A 21,402-nucleotide genomic window follows, 5' to 3' on the forward strand; every position below is an offset into this window, starting at 1 on the left:
GCCCTCCCGTCAACCAGCGCGGGCGGCGATGCCCTTCACTTCCTGTTCCTCTTGGCTTAAGGGCACGTTTTTGCGCGCGTTTTCTCCCGGCCGGACGCTCCTTGGCCGCCCAGGATAAGGAACACCGCTCAAGGGCGCCGAATGGGACGCGGATAGGGGGAGGGGTAGGGGGAGGAAAGGGAGGGGGAGGGGGGGAAGGGAGGAGGGAGGAGGGGGAGGGAGAGGAGGGAGGGGAGGGGGGGAGGGGGGAAGAGGGGGATGCACGTAAGCACGTACGCGGTCTTTTTTTTACTTTTTCTTTTGTGTGTGTTTGTTTGTTTGTGGGTGTGCGAATGCGTGCGTGTGTATGTGTGTTTGTTTGTGTGTGTGCGAATGCGTGCGTGTGTATGTGTGTTTGTTTGTGTGTGTGCGAATGCGTGCGTGCGTGTGTATGTGTGTTTGTTTGTGTGTGTGCGAATGCGTGCGTGCGTGTGTATGTGTGTTTGTTTGTGCGTGTGTGAATGCATGTGTGTGTGTGAATGCGTGCGTGTGTGAATACGTATGTATGTGAATGCGCGCGCGTGTGTATGTACGCGTGTGAATGTGGCACGTCCTACAACCTATTTCCGTCGAGTATTATGTGTACTCCCTGAGCACACCTGAGCGAATACTTCAATGAGAATGCCGCTCTGGCCGCGTGTAAATGCCCCCCCCCCCCCTAAAAGAAGCATCACCATATGCAAAAGATCACTGCAATGTATCTAAAACGAAAGCAAAGCAAAGCAAAGCAAAGCGAAGGAAGAAAAAGGACCTCTACCCTTTTATTCGTCCCTTTCAACCCCTCCCCCCTCCCCCCGACCACGAACTTTGTCCAAACCAAAGCAAAGCAAAGGAAAACAATAGAAAAACAATAGAAAATCAAAGAAAAATAAAATAAAAATAAAATAAAAATAAAAGAAAAAAGGAAAAATCTTTCTGCCTTTCCTTTCGTCCTTTTCATTCCTCCCTCCCCCCCCCCCTCTGCCCTCCTACCCTCCTACCCTCCCCCCTCTACCCTCAATATGATGGCCCATCCTCAATATCCATTTCAGTGTTCTAACACTCTACAGTGATACAGTTGGCAATATGAACACTATATGAATCAATTAGCTCTACAAATATGAAAGAGGGGAATATATCATTCCCTTCAAACGTAAAAAAGGAAAAAAAAAGAAAGAAAAAATAGGAAATAAGAAAAAAAAGAAAGAAAAAATAACTTTTAAGAATCACTTACCCTACACCTTCGCCAAAATGGAAACTCAATGACACGTACCTGTAAGCGAACAAAGATAACCAGTTAGAAAAAGTAGTAATAAATAGGGTAATTAAAATGTAATCGAAATAATAGAAGAGGAAGGATAATAATAATGATAATGATAATGATAATGATAATGATAATGATAATGATAATATTAATGATAATGATAATATTAATGATAATGTTAATATCAATAATAATAAGAATGATAATATAACAAAAATATTAATAAGAATGATGATAAAAAAAAAATTAGTGATAATATTAATAATACTAAAGATAATAAAAATACCAATAATGAAACTATCTTTAATAATAACAGTAATAACATCAATAATGATAACAATGATAATAACAAAACAACACTAATGACATTACCACAAACAATGAAAATAATAATGATAACAAAATGATTACTCTCATTATTGTTGTTCTGAATGGTTTTAATAATGAATACAATAATCACGATGACCATTCTTATCATCCTTATTATTGTCATCATTATCATCATTCTTTTCACCATTATTACTGTCATCATCATCATCATTCTTATCACCATTATTACTGTCATCATCATCATCATTCTTATCACCATTATTACTGTCATCATCATCATCATTCTTATCACCATTATTACTGTCATCATCAGCAGCATTATTATCACCATTATTACTTTCATCATCATCATCATTCTTATCACCATTATTACTGTCATCATCATCATCATTCTTATCACCATTATTACTGTCATCATCATCATCATTCTTATCACCATTATTACTGTCATCATCATCATCATTCTTATCACCATTATTACTGTCATCATCAGCAGCATTATTATCACCATTATTACTTTCATCATCATCATCATCATCATCATCATTCTTATCATCATTATTACTATCATCAGCAGCATCATTATCATTACTATAATCATCATCATCGCCATTATAAGTATCATAATTACTATCCACATTATTGTGATGATAATGATGATGATGACGATTATCATTACCATTAATTAACATTATCACACAAAAGTCAAAGAAAAAACATACAAAATCCTTGTGCAATTAATTTCCTCTTTTTATCACACAAAAGAGGAAAAGAAATATACATATAATTTCAGCAAATTATTAACAACGAACAAGGAAGTAAATGAAGAAGGGAATAAATGGAAGAACGAAAGGAGGAGGAGGAGGAGGAGGAAGTGGATGAAGAAGAGGAGGAGGAAGTGGATGAAGAAGAGGAGGAGGAAGTGGATGAAGAAGAGGAGGAGGAAGTGGATGAAGAGGAGGAGGAGGAAGTGGATGAAGAAGAGGAGGAGGAAATGAATGAAGAAGAGGAGGAGGAAGTGGATGAAGAGGAGGAGGAGGAGAATAAAAAGAAAAAGTATAGGAAGTAAAAGAAGAAAAAAAGAAGAGAAATATAAGAAGAGGAGGAAGTAGAAGATAATCCAACAACAAGAAAAAGGGGGAAGAACTACAAGCAGTAGAAAAAAGAGAAGAAGGAGAAGAAGAAGAAGAAGAAGAAAGGGGAGGAAGAACTATCATAATAATAATAAAAAATCATAAGATACATGGATGATTTGAAAACGAAACAATATAAAGAGGAAGACACAAAGAAAGACGAAAACTAATATTAACAAAATTACCATTGATAACAAGAGTAACGACAAGATAACTGGCTAAGTTAATACAAGACCTATTGAACTATACGACAAAATTACGTTTCAGTAAAAAATATATAATAATAATAATAATAATAATAATGATAATGATAATAATAATAGTAATAATAATAATAATAACAATAAGGTCAATAATAATAACTATTATTATTATTATTATTATAATAGTAATAACAGCAAAAAAGAAAAAAAGAAAAAAAAAACATTAATAATAACAACATAATGATAACAACAACACTAACAACCAGAATAAAAATAACAACAACAAAAACAACAAAAGAAACAAAAGACAAACCATTCCAACAAAGTCGAAAAAAAAAACCCGAGAAATTCTACAAGGAAAAAAATTACCCCAAAGGAACTCAGAAAAAACAAGTGAACAAATGGATATAAAGGGGACTAAATTCTGACGTCTGTGATTTTCGCTATAAATGAAAGAAGAGGAGGAGGAAGAGGAAGAGGAAGAGGAAGAGGAAGAAGAATGAGGAGGAAAAGAAGAAGAAGAAGGAGAAGAAGAAGAAAGATGACGAAAAAGGAGGAAGAGAAGGAGAGGAGGAGGAGGAGGAGGAAGGAGAGGAGGAGGAGGAGGAGGAGGAGGAGGAAGGAGAGGAGGAGGAGGAGGAGGAGGAGGAGGAGGAGGAGGAGGAGGAGGGAGGAGGAGGAGGAAGAGGAGGAGGAGGAAGAGGAGGAAGAGGAGGAGGAGGAAGAGGAGGACGAGGAAGGAGAGGAGGAGGAGGAAGGAGAGGAAGGAAAGGAGGAGGAGGAAGAAGAGGAGGAGCAGGAGGGGGAGAAATGAGAAGTGAGAAATGAGAGGAGGAAGATAAGGCAGGAAGAGGAGAGGAGAGGGGGGAGGGTGAGAAGAGGAGAGGAGAGGGGGGAGGGAGAGAAGAGGAGAGGAGAGGAGAGGGGGGAGGGAGAGAAGAGGAGAGGAGAGGAGAGGGGGGAGGGAGGGAGAGAAGAGAAGAGGAGAGGAGAGGAGAGGGGGGAGGGAGAGAAGAGGAGAGGAGAGGGGGAAGGGAGAGAAGAGGAGAGGAGAGGGGGGAGGGTGAGAAGAGGAGAGGAGAGGGGGGAGCGAGAGAATAGGAAAAAAAAAGAGAACAAAATAAAAACATCAATACTATCAACTGGTTTACGAAACTGGCTTAGATGGGTGGGATAGGGTTATGGGGTAAGGGTTGAAAATGGGGACAGGGAGGAGGGAGGTGGAAAGGGAGAGTGAGACTCTGACTGTGTGAGAGTGAGAGTAAGAGAGAGAGAGAGAGAGTGAGTGAGAGAGAGAGAGAGAGAGAGAGAGAGAGAGAGAGAGAGAGAGAGAGAGAGAGAGAGAGAGAGAGAGAGAGAGAGAGAGAGAGAGAGAGAGAGAGAGAGAGAGTGAGAGAGAGAGAGAAAAGAAAAAAAAGAGAAAATATAAGAGAGATAAAAAGAGAGAAAAAAAATAGTGAAAACGAAAGAAAGAAAGAAAAAAAGCTAAAACAAGAAAGTAAAAAGAGAAAAAAAAAGAGAAAAAAAACATACCCACACACATACATACAGACGATGCACCTAAAAAACAAGACAAATCACCCAGGTAGTCGGCGCTGTCTCCATCAGTCTTGGAAGAACAACTAAACGGAGTCGTGATCATTGCAGACTATCTTCATTTCTCTCCCTCTATCTATCTATAAATCTATCTTCCCCTTCCTCTCTCTCTCTCTCTCTTCCTCTACCTACCTATCTATCAATCTATTTTCTCCCTTTTTTCTCTCTCTCCCTCTATCTATCTATAAATCTATCTTCCCCTTCCTCTCTCTCTCTCTTCCTCTACCTACCTATCTATCAATCTACTTTCTCCCTTTTTTCTCTCTCTCCCTCTATCTATCTATAAATCTATCTTCCCCTTCCTCTCTCTCTCTCTTCCTCTACCTACCTATCTATCAATCTACTTTCTCCCTTTTTTCTCTCTCTCCCTCTATCTATCTATAAGTCATATATATATATATATATATATGTATATATATATATAAATATATTAGATATTCTATATATATATAATATTATATCACACAATAGATACACACACACACAACATTACCTTTATTATATTATCTAGATAATATATTTATATATATATATATATATTTTATAGATATAAATATGTATATATATTATACATATATTTAAAAAAATGTATTTTTATATATGTATATATAAATTTATATATATATATCTTATATATATATATATATATGTATATATAATGGTTATATATTATTTATATATATATTATATATATAAATTCTATATTATCCACATCTAAAGTAATGCGTGCGTGTGTTCAGTCCATGGTACAAGCATGTACAACGACACGAGTTTAGTCAACAATCAGTTACAATTCATACCACTCGCTCATTTTGATTAAGCTCCCATGCCATAAAACTCCCAATCAAAGTTAACGGTGCCACGATCACTCCCTTCCCGCGCAGACCTTCTGGTAACAAAGGCCCTGTTCTTTGTTTTCCTTTTTTTTTTAACTAATTTTGTTTTGTTATTTTATTTCTTTCTTTTTTTTTGTCAGACATTTATTCATTCGACAAGGTCGTGTCTGTGCCTGGTGTTAAGCGCTCGTATTCAATACCTTCGCTTTGGAATTTGTATTTATGCTTCTATTAACTCGATTACATTAAGTAAATAGAGGGAGGGAGGGAGAGGGAGGGAGGGAGGGAGGGAGGGAGGGAGGGAGGAAGGGAGGAAGGGAGGAAGGGAGAGGGAGAGGGAGAGGGAGAGGGAGAGGGAGAGGGAGAGAAAGAGAAAGAGAGAGAAAGTGAGAGAAAGAGATGAAAGAATAAAACCTACCATTCATAATAACCGAAAGAACAATCCCACAATAAAACAAACAAACAAACAAACACAAATACAAGGCTAAATAAAATAAAAAAATCAATTTCGACCATAACTTTCTTTAAACAGCTGACCGCAGCGCTCGGATGCTTAGAAGCGGAAACACCTGTGGCTGCATAACAACAAACACAATGCAGTCGAAGGCTTTACTAGGAATTATCAAGGGGCTGAAATTCCTTTGCAGACTTGCATTGCATTGCAATAAGGGGGACAAGCGCTCTATCGCTTAATTAATTAAGAGGTAGGAGGAGAGAATCGAGAAGTTCAAACACGGCCGGACAAGCGTCGTGAAGTAGGAAGAAAGAGCTGGGCGATTGAGATCAAACTTCTGTTACGCAAACAAGGGAGTACCCGACTTTTAGCACGCGGAAGGCAGGCTCTGCGGCCGACCAGAAGAAAGTCATGGAGAGAGTGCGGACTTTTTTTGTTTTTTTTTGTTTTTACTTTTCCTCGAATTATATACATACATACATACATACATACACACACACACACACACATACATACATACATATAATATATATATATATATATATATATATATATATATATATATATATATATATATATATATATATATATGTGTGATACACACACACACACACACACATATTTATGTATATATATCACACACGCATAAATATATGCACATATTTATATATTTATATATTTATATATATATATATATATATATATATATATATATATATATATATATATATATATATATATTATATTAGTCACATATATGTACGTACGTTTATTACTACATAAACCCACATTAAAAAAGGCCCAAATAGTTTCCGAGGGGAAAATCCCGTGCTAAAAAGAAAAAAGGTGAGAGACAGAAGAAAAAACAAAAACACGCACAAGACACTTGCGAAACATGCGTCCAAATTTCCTGTTCTTCCTCCCGACATTCTTCTTTTTTTTCTTCTCTAAATTTTGCAATCGTCGTGCACCATAGGGGGAAGGGGGAAGGGGGGAGGGGGAGGGGGATGGGGAAGGGGATGGGGAAGGGGATGGGGTATGGGAAGGGGATGGGGAAGGGGAAGGGGGAGGGGGAGGGGGGGTGCCCCCCCCCCCACCCCCCCCCCCCCCCCCCCACCCCCCCCCCCCCCCCACCCCTCCCCCCCGGTGAGAAGTGGGAGTGGGAGTGGAAGGAGACGAGGAGGGAGGAATGGAAGATGGCGATAGTGATAATAATGTAAAGACTGAAAATAACCCGAGAGGAGAAACGAAAGATAGATAGATAGATAGAGAGACAGAGAGAGAGAGAGAGAGAGAGAGAGAGAGAGAGAGAGAGAGAGAGAGAGAGAGAGAGAGAGAGAGAGAGAGAGAGAGACAGAGACAGATAAACGAGACAGACAGACAGAGAGAAAAAAAACACCACATAAACGGAACGCAACATTATTCCTAAATTTAGGCACCATCCCATCATTATGGATAAAAATTAGAAACAACAAAAAAAAACAACATACGGCAGCCAGGGACCCCCCCACCCACCCGCCCCCCCTTCCCCCAACGATATGAAAACATTAGGACCCAAAAATGCACTGTCATTTCGAAAAGGTAGAGATGAATAAGAAGGGGGGAGGGGTCGAATATGTCTTGTCAACGAGGGGTAAGAGGGAGAGGGAGGGAGAGGGAGGGGGTGAGGAGAGGGGAGGGGGGGATTGAGAGGGGGAGGGAGGGAGGGAGGGAGGGAGGGAGGGAGGGGTTATTTATGTGTGTATACAAAAATGAGTTATGAGAAGTGGGAGGAAGGGGAGAGGGAAGGGGGGTGGGTGTTGAGAGGGAAGGGAGGAGGAAGAAGAGGAGGAGGAGGGAGGAGGAGGAGGCAGGAGGAGGAGGAGAAGAGGAGGAGGAGGTAAGGAATGAGGAGGGAGGAACAGGGAAGGGAAAAGGAGGAAGAGAAGGAAGAGGAGAAGGAAGAAGAGGAGGAGGAGAGACAGGAGGAGGAAGAGAGGAAGGGAGAAGGAGGAGAAGAAGGGAGGAAGAGGAGGAAGAGGCGGCGGATTTGGAGGAGGATGAGGAGGAGAGGAAAAGGGGAAGGAGGAGGAGCGAGGAGGAGAGGAGGAGGAAGGGAGGAGGAAGAGGAGGAAGGAGGACGAAGAGGAGGACGAAGAGGAGGAGGAAGAGAGAGCGAGGGAGAGAGTGGGAAGGAGGAAAGGGAGGAGAAAAGAATGAAGGGTGGGAGGATGAAGGGGGAGAGGAAGGGGAGTGAGGGGGAGAGGATGGGAAGGGATAAAAGGAGTGCGGGCATGGGTTTGGTTGAGAGGTGGGCGAGTAGGAGAGAAGAGAAAGGGTGGATGATATATGAAAGTTAAAGAAGAGGGTAGTGAAAATGGGAGGATGCAGTGAGGAGAGGTTGGAGGGCAGTGAGAGGGAGGAGAGAAGGGAGAGGAGGGAGTGAAGGAATAGGAGGGAGAGGAGAAAGAGAGTAAAAGAGGAGGAGAGAAAGAGGAAGAGAAGGGGAGAGGAGGGGAGAGATGGCGGGAGGAAGGGAAAGGAGGGAGAGAATGAGAAGTAAGCGGAGGGAGAAGAGGAGAGGAAGAGGAGGGAGATGGAGGGAAAGAGGGGGGAGAGAGGGAGAAGCGAAGAGGAAGAATGTGACCGGGAGAAGAGAGGAAGAGGAGGGAGAAGAGGGGGCGAGAAGAGGGAGAGGTAGGAGAAGAGGAAGAGGTTGGGTAAGAGGGGGAGAAGAGGTGAGAAGGAGGAAGGAACGGGAGCGTCAGAGCAGTGTCCCCACCGTGCTTATCACGTGGGTTCGAAGGCTGCTAAAGGGCCAATCACCCTCCCCACACCCTTCTCTGTCTCTCCTATCCTCTCCTCCTCCTCTTCCTCTGCTTGTTCCTCTTGCTCTTCCGCTTCCTCTTCCCCGCGCCTCCTCCTCCTCTTTCCTTTCATCAAACACCCCATACCCGTCCTCTCCCCCCTTGTTTTTCACCTCCTCCCCCTCCTTCCTCTTGACCCCCCCCTAGACCTCCTCCTCCTCCTACTCAATTTCTCTTTCCTTTATCGTTATTATTCCTCGTTCTCTTTCCTCCCTCCTCCACCTCTCCTCCTTCGCTCTCTCTCCCCTCCTTTCTCGCCCTTTTCTCTAAACCACCCACATTCATCCATCCCCCCACTCTCCCCCCCCCCCCCCCCCCCCCTCCCCCCCCCCCCTCCCACTCCTATTACTCCCCCCTACGCCCCCCCCTCCCCCCCTCTCCCACGCCTGCAGCAAATGCAACACAGGAGTTCGGACGAAGGGAAATCCCCCGCACTCGGGTAGATCAGGAACACTGCACTTCGTCCTTTTCGTTTTCTCTTTCTCTCTCTCTGCCTCTGTCTATCTGTCTATCTTACTCTCTGTCTCTCTCTCTCTCTCTGTCTATTATATTTTCTCCGTGTGTTTTATTAGAGAGAAGAGAGGAGAGGAGAGGAGAAGAGAAGAGAAGAGAAGAGAAGAGAAGAGAAGAGAAGAGAATGCGAGCCAAGACCCGGACCCTAGAGAAGAGGAAAGAGAAGAGAAGTGAGAGAACCCCGAGAAGAGAAAGGAGAAGAGCAAGGAAAGAGACAGAGCTCAGAGAAAGAGAAGGAGAAGAGAAGAGAAGAGCAAGAGAAGAGAGAAAGAGAAGGCGAAGAGCGATAGAGAAGGAGAAGGAAGAGAGAAAGAGAGAAGAGAAGAGAAGAGAAGGGAGAGAAGAGAAGAGAAGAGACTCGAGAATAGAATCGTAAGCAGAAGCGAAGAGAAGAGAAGAGAAGAGAGAGAAGAGAAGAGCAAGAGAGAAGAGAGAGAAGAGAATAGAAGGAAGAGAAGAGAGGAGAAGAGAGAGAAAGAGGAAGAAAGAGAGAAAGAACGGAAAGACTAGAGAGAAAGAAAGAAAGAGAGAGGGAGAGCCATCGAGAGAGAGGAGAGTTAGCCAGAGGAGAGAGGGGGCACGAAGACCAGATGAGTGGAGAGAACGTACCGAGAGAGAGATGTGAGGGAGCAGGAGAGAGAGACAGAGCGAGAGAGACAGGACAGACAGAGAGAGAGAGCTGAGAGAAGAAAGAAGAGGAGAGAGATAGAGAGTGAGAGAGAGAGTGACAGAAGACGAGACAGAGAGAGAGAGAGACAGACAGAGAGAAAGAGAAAGGGAGAGATGAGTCTCTTACCACACCGGTGACCTTTGATTAGGAAAGTTAGCGTGTGCAAACGGCAAGCCATTGTGATCTTCTAGTGTTAAAACTTCCGCCACAGCAAGTGTTAATGTTAAAATTTGTGAGCCACAATGTATTACAAATAGTCCAACGTTACCTTACTGTATCACAAAAGAAAAGCGGCAATAGCAATTTGAAACCAATAAGTTTTCGAAAGGCAGTCTTCTCCAGCATCACTATCTTTTTCATCATCATAATTGTTATCATCATCACCATCATCATTATTATCATTATTATAATTTTTGTTGTTAATAACTCGCTCTTCCTCTCCATAACCCTAACCTCAAACACTGATGTCAAAATTACCCAATTACGCACAAAATTACCCATGTAAACAAAACAACAAAGGGGAAAAAAAACGAAAAGAAAACAAAAACAAAACACGAATATGCCAAAGGCCATTGTCGTTATAACTCTTCCTCAGGGTATACTCATGTATTTTCTTCTATTTCCCCTTCCTTTTATTCTACTATCAATCCGTTCAGAAAGAAACCGTTCACTATTACCTATCCACCTATCCTTTTATCCGCTTATCTTTCTATCTTCATTCTAACCCCGCGATTACTTTCTCTCGCCTATTTTTCACCCCGCTCTAGAATAAGCACGCAGCACATCGTCGTTTCCAGCTGCCATGGCGACCCGTGGCTCGAATGGGGCAGTGAGGCTTGAAATCGTGGGGCGTGCTATCGCACGTGCTCGAGCTTATGCATGCTTCTTTTCTTAACTCGAAACACCCCTGGCTATATCTAGGGTCACACGTGCCCGTTCTCAGCTCTCACACGTAGGTACCTTGGCCGCTAGCGTGAGGCAACGATAGAGGACGTCGAGGACTCACAGGGGCAGAGAGTGGATAAGACGCGAAAGACGGGAAGATCGTCGAGAAGAGAGGGAGAGAGAGAGTGGGACGAGAAGAAGAGGCGAGCAGATAAGAGAGCGCACGAGTAGACGAGGGAGAGGATAAGAGAGGGAGAGAGTGCAGGGAGAGCAAGTGAGGGACGAGAAGTGGGAACGAGATAGGAGGAAGAAAAGAGGGATGGGTGAGGAAGGGAGGGAAGGAGGGAGGAAAGGAGGGAAGGAGGAGGGAGGAAAGAAGGGAAGGAGGAGGGAGGAAAATTGGAGTGGGGAAAAAAAAAGGAAGGAGGGAGGGTGGGCAGAGGGGGGGGAAGGGGGGATTGAGGGAAGGAAAAGAAGAAAGAAAAAGAAAAAGAAAAAGTGTTTTGTGTTTTGTGGGTTTGGGGTGTGGGTTGTGTGTGTGTGTGTGTGTGTTGTGTGTTGTGGTGTGTCGCATGCGCACGTATGATCATCATCCCATGTATAAATTCCAAGCGCCCCCCCCCCCCTCCCCAATAAAGACCTTGATTATATACAGATTTACAACTAAAAGGGAAAAGCCTTAATAAACCAACTAAAAAAAGTAAAAGCCACCCTAACCCATAACCATCACAGTTAACACAATATGTAGTAGACTTATTCTTTTAAACGAATTTTTAATGAACACGACCTACAAAAAATTTCGCACACCAACACAATACATCCTCTCTCTCTCTCTCCCCTCTCTCTCCTCTCTCTCTCCTCTCTCTCTCTCTCTCTCTCTCCCCTCTCCTCTCTCCTCTCCTCATCTCTCTCCTCTCTCTCCCTCTCACTCGTTTTCCCTCCCCTCTCTCCTCTCTCTCTCTCCCTCTCTCTCCCCTCTCTCCTCTCCTCCTCCTCCTCCTCTCTCCTCTCTCATTTCTTCCCTCTCTCTCTCTCTCTCTCTCTCTCTCTCTCTCATAAGAATCCACTCTCACCCCCTAAGATGTGTCTTTATTTTAACATACATAACAAAACATTCAAAATCTTTATCCAATTACACTCACTCACACCACCCAAAAGCACTCACTTATATGACCCAAAATTATTCACTCACATGACCGAAAATTACGCACTCACTTGACCCAAAATTATTCACTCACATGACCGAAAATTACGCACTCACTTGACCCAAAATTATTCACTCACATGACCCAAAATTACTCACTCGTAACGGCCAAATGTCAATAATGTTTAACATCTTGAAAAAGTAAATTCAATACTCTTTACATTTTGATAAAGAAAATAATTACTCTCTTCTCTCTCTATATATGTCCTTCCTCTTTACTTTCTTCATTGAAAAGATGCAGGGGCAAAATATCGTTTTTTTTTACCTTTTTTTGCGTGAAAAATAAATAAAAGACCCCGCCCCCCTGAAAAAAACGAAACATCACCTATACACAGAAACAAAATTCCAAACATATCCCAGATAAGAAAAAAAAGAAAGAAAAGAAAGAAGAGAAAACAGAAAGACAAGGAAAGAAAAAATGGATAAGAGAATGAAAAAATAAAAAAGTACAGCAAAAAACAAAACAAAAAGGAGAAGAAGAAGAATGAGAATAATAATAATAATAATAATAATAATAATGAGAAGAATGATAACAAAAAGAAGAAGAACAAGATGACGACGAAGAAGAAAAAAGAAAAGAAAAAAAGAAAACCACTTACAACCTAAACCCACCCACCTCCTAAACCAAAGAGACAAAAGACCCACAACCTACCTGTATCGAGGCCCTTGCGAAGGCTGAAGAGCGCATGGAAGTTGAGGAAGGCAATGTGAGGCTTTCCCCAGCGGTTGGCCACCCCTCCCGACGGGCACCTCGTACTTGATCCCCAAAGAGGCCGTTTCCTTCCATTCTAAGTGTCCTTCGTTGTAGCGCAGCTCGTCCAGTTCGACGAAGATCTTTTGGATGGGGGGGGGGGATGGTAATGTGAAATTATTGATAGAAATGTGATGGAAAATATATATTTTTGGATGGGGGGGGATGGTAATATGAATATTTTGATAGATATGAGATGGAAAATGGTAAAATGATATTATGAGAATATTAATATAACTATCTATCTATTTAGAACAAGAGTATTCAAAAAAGATATTTGGAGTGGAATTAGGATAAGGAATAACTGTTTAATGAGAAAATAATTGTTCTGTGATAAGGCAATTTGTTTACTAAGACAACAAATGCTCCATGATAGAACAATTGTTCCATGATAGGACAACTGATCAGTGAACAATTGTTCCATTATAGGAAAATTATTCACTAAGAAGTCAAATGCTCCATGATAGAAAAATTGTTCCATGATAGTACAATCGTTCACTGAGAAGGCAATTGTTCCATGGTAAGAAAACTGTTTACCAGGAAAACTAATGCTCCACAATAGGACAATTGTGAGCATCTTCTCATATAGTAAATCCTACCGCTTTTTACATTGTCACTATTCCATTAAGATACAAATACTTATCTACCTTTCATATATATCAAAGAATATATTCTGATACATATTATACATATTCTATTTATTTACTTAATATTACTTTTTTTTCCTTATACTATGTGAATCTCTTCCTTCCTCTTTTTATCAAAAACTGGCTACGACAACCATGGGTAACTTGTTTGATCTTGGATTATAGATACTGTTTTTCCAAAGTATATATTGCAAGAACCAGCTCCCACTGCTTAATACTGCAAAATTCTTTCAGCAAATATCTTAAACACAGGGTCCAATCATAAATAAAATCTTGCATTATCTCCACAGAATACCTCACACAAATGAGAATTATATTATAATCAAATTAAACAGCTATTAGGTGTGACTCATCATAAAAGAGACATCAAAATCTACTATAAAAGTAAAAAGAATTTGCTTTATAAGAGGTAAATAATATTTGTTAAATTTAGATAGTTATCCCCCACAATACCCGTCTTTACGAATCACCAATCATCCCATTTTCTACAACAAGGAGAAGAGACTAATGAAAAAAAGGATAATACTAGAAAGAGCAGCAAAAACAGTTTATGAAAGAGGGAACTATAATATAATTGTTTATTCCATGAGAAAAACCATGTAGTGAAGGATTAAGAACAAAGAAAAAAGAAGATAAAAAAAAAGTCAAGCCAATTGAATCTTCAATCAAAATCTAATTTCACTTTTAAGCAAGATATCTTGGGTATAATTGGCAAAGTTGCTATATAAAGTCTTCAAATGTATATATTAGAATGATATACTGGCACTTTTGTTATCAATAAAAAAGGCAACTGTTTTTATCCTTACTATAAATTTTGACTTTCTTTCTACCATTTTTAGTCTTTTCCTTTATTGAAATAAATACTTTAAGTCATAGAAAATTATAGTCGAGTTGAAAAGTTGATTAATGTTACCAGTAAGCTTTAGTCTAATTTATATTGATTATTATGTACTTCTACGACTATGCCTACTATTTAAGTACAATGTATAATACTAACACACCATAATGATAAAATACTACTACTTACTAATATAACAATATAAACATAATAACAATGAATATCCCTAACAACATGAATGAATCAAGCTCAACGGACGCACCTCTGAGGACTATGATCGTACGACTTTTAACCATGGGCTGCGGCGATTGGACTTTCTCGTTCCCGGCTCTTTCATGTGAATGATTTGATGACGCGGAAGGAGCGAGCACGCACACGCGGCCCTGCGTGTAAGCATAGGGTCTTCAAAACCCTGTGACCTGTTGCAGATAGAAAGGGATGGGTTAGTGTATTTTGGCATTGAGCAATTATTAATTTGGCAATTTTTAGGTGGAAGTGGAGAAGTGACGAGAGAGGGGAATGAGTGAGATAGTGAGCTGTCTTTCGATGTGTAGAGTGAATGGCATTGTCTGTAGATTAATGGGACATGGAGGATAAGAAGGTACAGTCGGTAGAGGAATTGACAGGGAGCGAGAGGGCGCGATAAAGAAGGAGGCGGAAAAAGGTAGGAGTTGATAAGGCGTATTTTGGGAGGATGATTGAGATAGTGAGAGAGTTGATAGAGTGTAGAGAGTGATAGAGAGAGAGAGAGCGAGACGAGAGGATGAGAGAGATAGGTTAGAGAGATAGAGAGAGTGAGCGAGAGGAGAGAGAGATGAGAGCGAGTGATGTGAGTGGAGGTGAGTGAGTTCGTGATTGAGTGAGTGGTGAGTGGAGTTATTAGTGATAGAGAAATATGTAGATAGAGGAGAGCTGGGAGAGAGAGAGCGAGCTAGAGAGGAGCTAGAGAGAGAGAGGGAGAGAGATAAGAGAGAGAGAGAGAGAGGAGGGGTGAGTGAGTGAGTGAGTGAGTGAGTGAGGGTGATGATTGAGTGGGGGGAAAATGAGGAGGAAGGGAGGAGAGAAAGATAGGGGGGCGGCCCCACGAGGAGGGGAGGGTGGGGGGGGGGGCCCCCCCCTTTTTTTTATAAGAGGATTTGGGGTAAACGGGGTGGGGGTACCCAGTCCCTGGGGTTTACGTTTGGTCCAAAAGGAAATTGCCGAAATTGGGAATTTAAGAACTTTTGGCAAAAAGCATTATGCCAAGAGAATGGGGAAAGGAGAGCAGAGAAAAACCCGGAAGGGGGAGGGGAGGGGAGGGGGGAGAGGGGAGGGAGAGGGGAAGGGGAGGGAGAGGGAGGGAGAGGGGGAAAAACGAGGGAGGAAAAAGAAAAGGCGAAAAGGAATGAGAAAGACTGAAAGAAAGAAAACTAGAGGGTTGGAAAGAGACTCAAGAGTGAGAGGGATAGAGACAAGAAAAAAAAAGACAAATAAAATAAAGTTAAGAGAGAGAGATTAAGAAAGAGTAAAAAAAACAAAGAAGATAACAAAAAAACTAAAAACATAATAATCATAAAAATAAATATTAGAATGAAAAAAGGAAATATACATACAAAATACAAAATGAATACTAATAATCACTGAAAAAAAAGAAAGAAACCTATCAATAAAAAAAAACAAAAAGTAAAAAACCTACTTGCGATAAAAAACCCCAAATCGTGCTCCTTGAGATAATCCACATCCTCGGGATAGCCTTGGAACTGTACGACTGCAGTTCGGCTCACTCCCGGCATAAACGACGCCGGGATGGTTTCCTCCCCCCCCGGAATCACGACGGGAGGGTTTGGCTTCGCCGCGTGTTGCTTTTTTGGGTTTGTTTTATTTCATGAACTCCATTTAAATTTAAAACATGAACGAACTGTAGTAAAAAAAAGTAAAAAATAAAAAAAAACATTGCAGTTACGGAAAAGATAATGATTTACTTAAACAAACCACAACAACAGGAAAAAATAAAATATTTTAAAAGGCCAAAAAAAGGCTGATTTACCTGCATTTCACAACCCCAAAGGAAATAAACTAAGACACATTAATAAAAATTAAAGTCAATTCAAAAAAAAAAAGTCTATTACTAACTACAAAAAATATATCATATAATAAAAAAACAACAACTTTATACACCAAAATACACCTCCCACTACTCAAAAATAAATACTTATATCCCTAAAAATTATACAGTCGGCCCAAAAGGGGATCATGTCCCATTTTAAATGCTCTCGCAATTCCCTTGTGCAAGAATACAAACTACAACCTTTTGTAATATCGAACCTTTTTTTTCGAAATATTGTAACATTCTTTTTTTTCTCTCTCATAAATAACAGTGATAAAAATGACTTAAATGGAGTCTCTAAAAATAAATTTTATTCACAAAAAAGCTAATCATCAACAAGAAAATAAATAGCATCTATAATTTTGGGGCCCATAGAAAAAACAGCCTAAAAATTTAAATTTAAATAAAAGATATGCCTATGCTTCCAGGCATGAGAAATAGGGCCTGAAAAATTATATTATAAATGTTTGCATCGTATTGTTTAAGATTTTTAAAGGGCCCCCAAAAAATTTCCACTAATATCGGAGAGGTGAAGTGGACTTGACCAATAACCTTGACTCAACATAGATGAATTTTGACTGTGTTTTAGTGTGAAAAACAAATTTCCCAAAAAATAAACTTGTTTTTTTTGTGCACAGTATCACAAACAACAATATCATCCCAAAGCTTTTCCACACAATTAAAACACACTCAAATATCAGCAACACTACACACATCATCTAGAGCTATGAAAACACATGTTCAGTAAACAAAAAAGATAAAAAAAAAGGGAAATGTTTTTTTTTTCAGATAAATCCAAAACCCAAAGAATTCAAACTAAGTAATAAAAATTAAATGCAGTTTCACAATGAAAAGAAAAAGGCAAATAAATACAAAAAAAAAAAATAAGTCCAAACAAAAAATTAAATGAATTGAAGAATGGCTTTCAATGCCTACAATTTAAATTTCAATAACAGCTAAGCAAAGCAATTATACAGGTGGTCCCAAACCATTGGAAAAAGAAAAGGGGGAAAACATAAATAAAACTAATTAAGTATATACAATAAAACTAAAATGCAGTAACTTTTGTTGCAAAAACCCAAAAAAAAATACAATTGTCAAAATTAATTCATAGTCAAAGCACATTCTCATATCCAATTCAAATGCTGTGACAAAAAAATTTCAAAACATGAATAAAATAAATCTAAAATGCTTGTCAACACACTTCAAATCAAACAAAAGTTTATTCTCATTCTGGTTCAAACTCTCTCTCATGCAAAGCATGGTTACCTTATATAAAACAAGGGGGCTTTTGGGTCTGCAAACTCTGTATCAGGGCACCCGTAAAATTCATATTCACTACAATCACACCTAAATGAACTTCATCAAATTTTGGGAAAATGGGAGATCTACAAGAGTAAAAGCCGGACCCAAACCCCCTTGTAAAAGAAATTTTTATGTAATATGAAGTAAAAACAAAGACCATAGTATTTGCCCAAAAAGGACTAACCTCCCTTTTTGTAATGATAACTTACTTCCTATGAAAAATTTAATGAAATTTTTTTAGTTGAACTATATTTTCTTAAAGAAAATTATTTTTTCCCCAAAAATTTCAAAGGGATAAATTTCCCTTTTTAAAATGTTCTGTGCAAAAGAAATTTTTCATCACAACCAACCAAAAAAAATTGAAAAACCCAAAAATTTTTAAAAATTACCCAAAAATAAAATCAAGAAAAATTAATCAAACTACTGGCTACAATAGTTAAAAATCTCCCCAGCAGACAACAAAACGGAAAAACAAAAATAGTATAAAAACCCTAACCCAAATTCTAAAAAGGTGCGTACACAGTTCTAAACCCATGTTAAAAGTAAGGGAAGTTTCTACAGCCTCAGAATTTTTTCTTTTTCCCTCTCCCTTTCCTAAATTTTTACAAAAAAAAAATACAAAAGAAGAATAATAAAGAACTTACCCTTTTTCGAGGGTTTTATTTTTCCCAAACCAAAGAAGTTCTTCACCCGTGAATAAATGATAAATTTGCATTTTTAAAAAAACACATGGTTCATAATCCTATTTCATGAGTATAGTGGGCAGAAATGTGAACCCTTTAATTTTTGATGAAAATTATGTTCCTACATATGTAAATGAAAAATGCAAATCTTATATCAAATAGGGTATAATCTGAAAAATTCTTGTTTAAAAAAGCTACAAATCGAAAAAAAAAGGTGTGAAAAAACCATAAGTTTTTACATACTTAAAAAAAATCTATATGTAAACAAAATAATATTTTAAAATAAATGTATAGGGCCCCTAATGCTGTGACAAAACGGGTTTTAAATATAAAAAAAGGGGTTTAGGTGAAAAAAATTATTATTATTTTTAAATGAAAAAATTAGTGGTAATGGTATTATAAAATGAATTATCCCTTTAACAATTAAAGAAGAAAAAAAAACCCCAAAAAAAAAAAAAGGCAAATTGAGTTTTACAACAGATTTATTATTTTTAAAAAATTGGATTTATTCTCACAAAGTATGAAAAATTAAAACACAAAATCAAAGAAAAAATTTTTTTTTTTTCCCTTGTAATGAAAAAAAAAAATTTTAAACTTGTTAAAAAGTAAAAAAAAAGGATGCAAATACCTGATTAAATGATTACGAGGTTTTCAGTCCCACCAAAATTCATCAAATCAGTTAGGAGTCTAGTTTTTTAACCAATCTTAAAAAAACCTCCGAGTGAAAGGTGAAAAAATTAAGAAAACTTTCCCATCCCCCCAAAAATAAAAAATTTTGTTTAATAAAAAGGAAAACATCCCGATAAGAGGACTTAACCAAAAATGGAAAAATATATTTTCTTCTTGGGCCATTAAAAACCCCCAAAATCCCCCGCCCTGTTTTTAAATTCAAAAAAAAAAAAAGAACAGACAAAAACAAAAGAAGTGGGCTTGATTCCTGTGGAAAGGGTTTTTGGAAAAAACAAGGCGAGGGAGCCCAAACTGAAAAGGAAACGGGGGGAAAGGTTTATAACACAAAAAGGAGAAAGGTGGGGGGGGGAGAGAACAAAAAAACCCCAGCCGAGGGAAGGATGGGAATGTCGCTGAAGGAGGGACGGGAGAATTAAGGAAAAAATACAGTGAAGTGGGATGTGTGAATGAAGGTTTCTAATGAAGGGACAGAAGCATGAGGAGAGAAAAAATGACGATCTGAAAGGGCCCCTTGCAAATGAAGCACCCAAAAAAAAGGAAGATAAGTAAGGGGAATCTCTTGTATGTAAGCGACAGAAAATTCATCTTAATTAGTGTAAGTGACAGAGGGGAGGGGAAGGGAATCATTTTTTTACTGCTTTTAAAGTACAAGGAATGGAGTACAGTTAAAAATAAATAAGGTATGTGTGAGTGTGTTGTATATATTTTTGTGCATGCTTAGACAAAAAAATATGTTTTTAACATTTAAATGTTTTAAAACAGTACTATAAAATTTCCCCATTGGATTCCATAAATATTGATATGTATTAATGTAAGTATAAAGCATTTGCAAAAATTTTCAATGATTTGAAAGAAAACAAAATGAAAAAAAAAATGATGAATAATTACAAATAAAAAAGGAGCGTTGAAAGTAAACCCAAGAAAATGTATTTAGTATAAAAGTTTTTAAATCTTGTAAAAAAATATATGTTTGTAAAAAACAGCTTAGGGTATAGAAAGAATGAATTTAATAAAAATGTATGAAGAAAATGAAGCCCCAGACGTGGCGAAAATAAGTAACAGAAAGGAAAAGGAGAGGAAAGAGGGTGAAGAAAAAGGTAGGGAAAATTTGAAAGAAGAAAAAGAGAGGGGAAAATTGGAGGGAGAGGGGGGGGGGGGGGAAGAGGGGGAAGGGGAAGAGAGGGGGGGGAAGGGGGAAGGGGGGGGGGGGGAAGGGGAGAGAGAGGGGGGAAGGGGAGAGAGAGGAGGGAGGGAGGGAGGGAGGGAGGGAGAGAGGGAGGGAGGGAGAGAGGGAGGAAGGGAGGGAGAGAGAGAGAGAGAGATATAAAAAGCAAGAGAGAGATATAAAAAGCAAGAGAGAGAGAAATAAAAAGCAAGATAGTGAGAAAGAAAAAGCAAGAAAGAGAGAAAGAAAAAGCAAGAGAGAGAAAGAAAAAGCAAGAGAGAGAAAGAAAAAGCAAGAGAGAAAGAAAAAGCAAGAGAGAAAGAAAGAAAAAGCAAGAAAGAGAGAAATAAAAAGTAAGAGAGAGAGAAAGAAAAAAACAAGAGAGAAAGAAAAAGGGAGATAGACAAAAAGAAAGAGACATAGAGAGCCATCAAGCAAGAATGATAAAGCAAAAGATAGACAAGAATATTCATGCACAGCAAAACGAAAAAAAAAAAAAAAAAAAAAAAAACGTAAAACACTCCTATGCAAAAGCTGACAAAGGACAAATGGACAAAAGGGCCAAGGGACCAAGTATCTGATTAGGATAGGGGTTAGGATCAGGCGCCAACCCCATCATAAACCCATATCGAACTGGGCGGGTTTTAGAGAGGGTCCCTCTATATAAAAGCCCGGGGTCCAGGTGGAGAAGATACAAGGCCTGCGGAGGAAAAGTTCCCCCGTGAGTAATCATCGTTTTCTTTGTAAGTGGGTTCTGATGTGTATGCAAAGTTAAATTTTGTTTGGTAAAATGTGGTTTTTATTTAAGTATTTATATTTATGTATTTTTTAACTATAGTATCATATTCATAAAAAAATTCATAAATATTAAAACATATATATATTATAAAAATAAATTATAAATTTTATATAAACATTTAAAATATATATAATATATATTATATAAAAAATTAAAAAATAAAATTTTAAAATATACATTTTTATATTATATTATATATATATAAAAATTTTTTATAAAAAATATTTATATATTAAAATATTATAATATATTATATATATAAAATTATATATATATAAAATAAATTTAAAATTAAAAATATATATTAAAATTAAATAAAATAAATTAATAAATATATTTATATTATATATATTATATATATATTTTATAATAAATATATATTATTATATATTAAAACAATATACATATATAGTTATGATATATATGTGTATATATAAAATTTTAAGTATAGTTATGTTTTTTGGTGTTTTTGTGTGTGTGTGTGTG

General features: G+C 38.4%; 2 protein-coding genes across 2 annotated transcripts in view; one reads left to right on the forward strand and one right to left on the reverse strand.

Annotated features, from left to right (window-relative positions):
* The window catches only part of LOC147466755 (uncharacterized), a 58,592-nt gene extending 41,877 nt beyond the window's left edge, over positions 1–16,715 (forward strand). Inside the window, exons 14-18 of the mRNA XM_086534308.1 lie at positions 10,785–10,815; positions 12,583–12,659; positions 13,171–13,223; positions 16,403–16,480; positions 16,703–16,715. Of these exons, the coding sequence (XP_086390434.1) occupies positions 10,785–10,815; positions 12,583–12,659; positions 13,171–13,223; positions 16,403–16,480; positions 16,703–16,715 (252 nt within the window). The remainder of the gene's footprint in view (positions 1–10,784; positions 10,816–12,582; positions 12,660–13,170; positions 13,224–16,402; positions 16,481–16,702) is intronic.
* The window catches only part of LOC122253921 (neuronal growth regulator 1), a 354,189-nt gene that overhangs the window by 216,500 nt on the left and 116,287 nt on the right, over positions 1–21,402 (reverse strand). The window lies entirely within an intron of this gene.

This window comes from Penaeus japonicus, unplaced genomic scaffold (genome assembly GCF_977035675.1).
Source record: "Penaeus japonicus unplaced genomic scaffold, GWHDUDI00000001_assembly GWHDUDI00000041, whole genome shotgun sequence".
In the NCBI taxonomy this organism is placed as follows: Eukaryota; Metazoa; Arthropoda; class Malacostraca; order Decapoda; family Penaeidae; genus Penaeus; species Penaeus japonicus.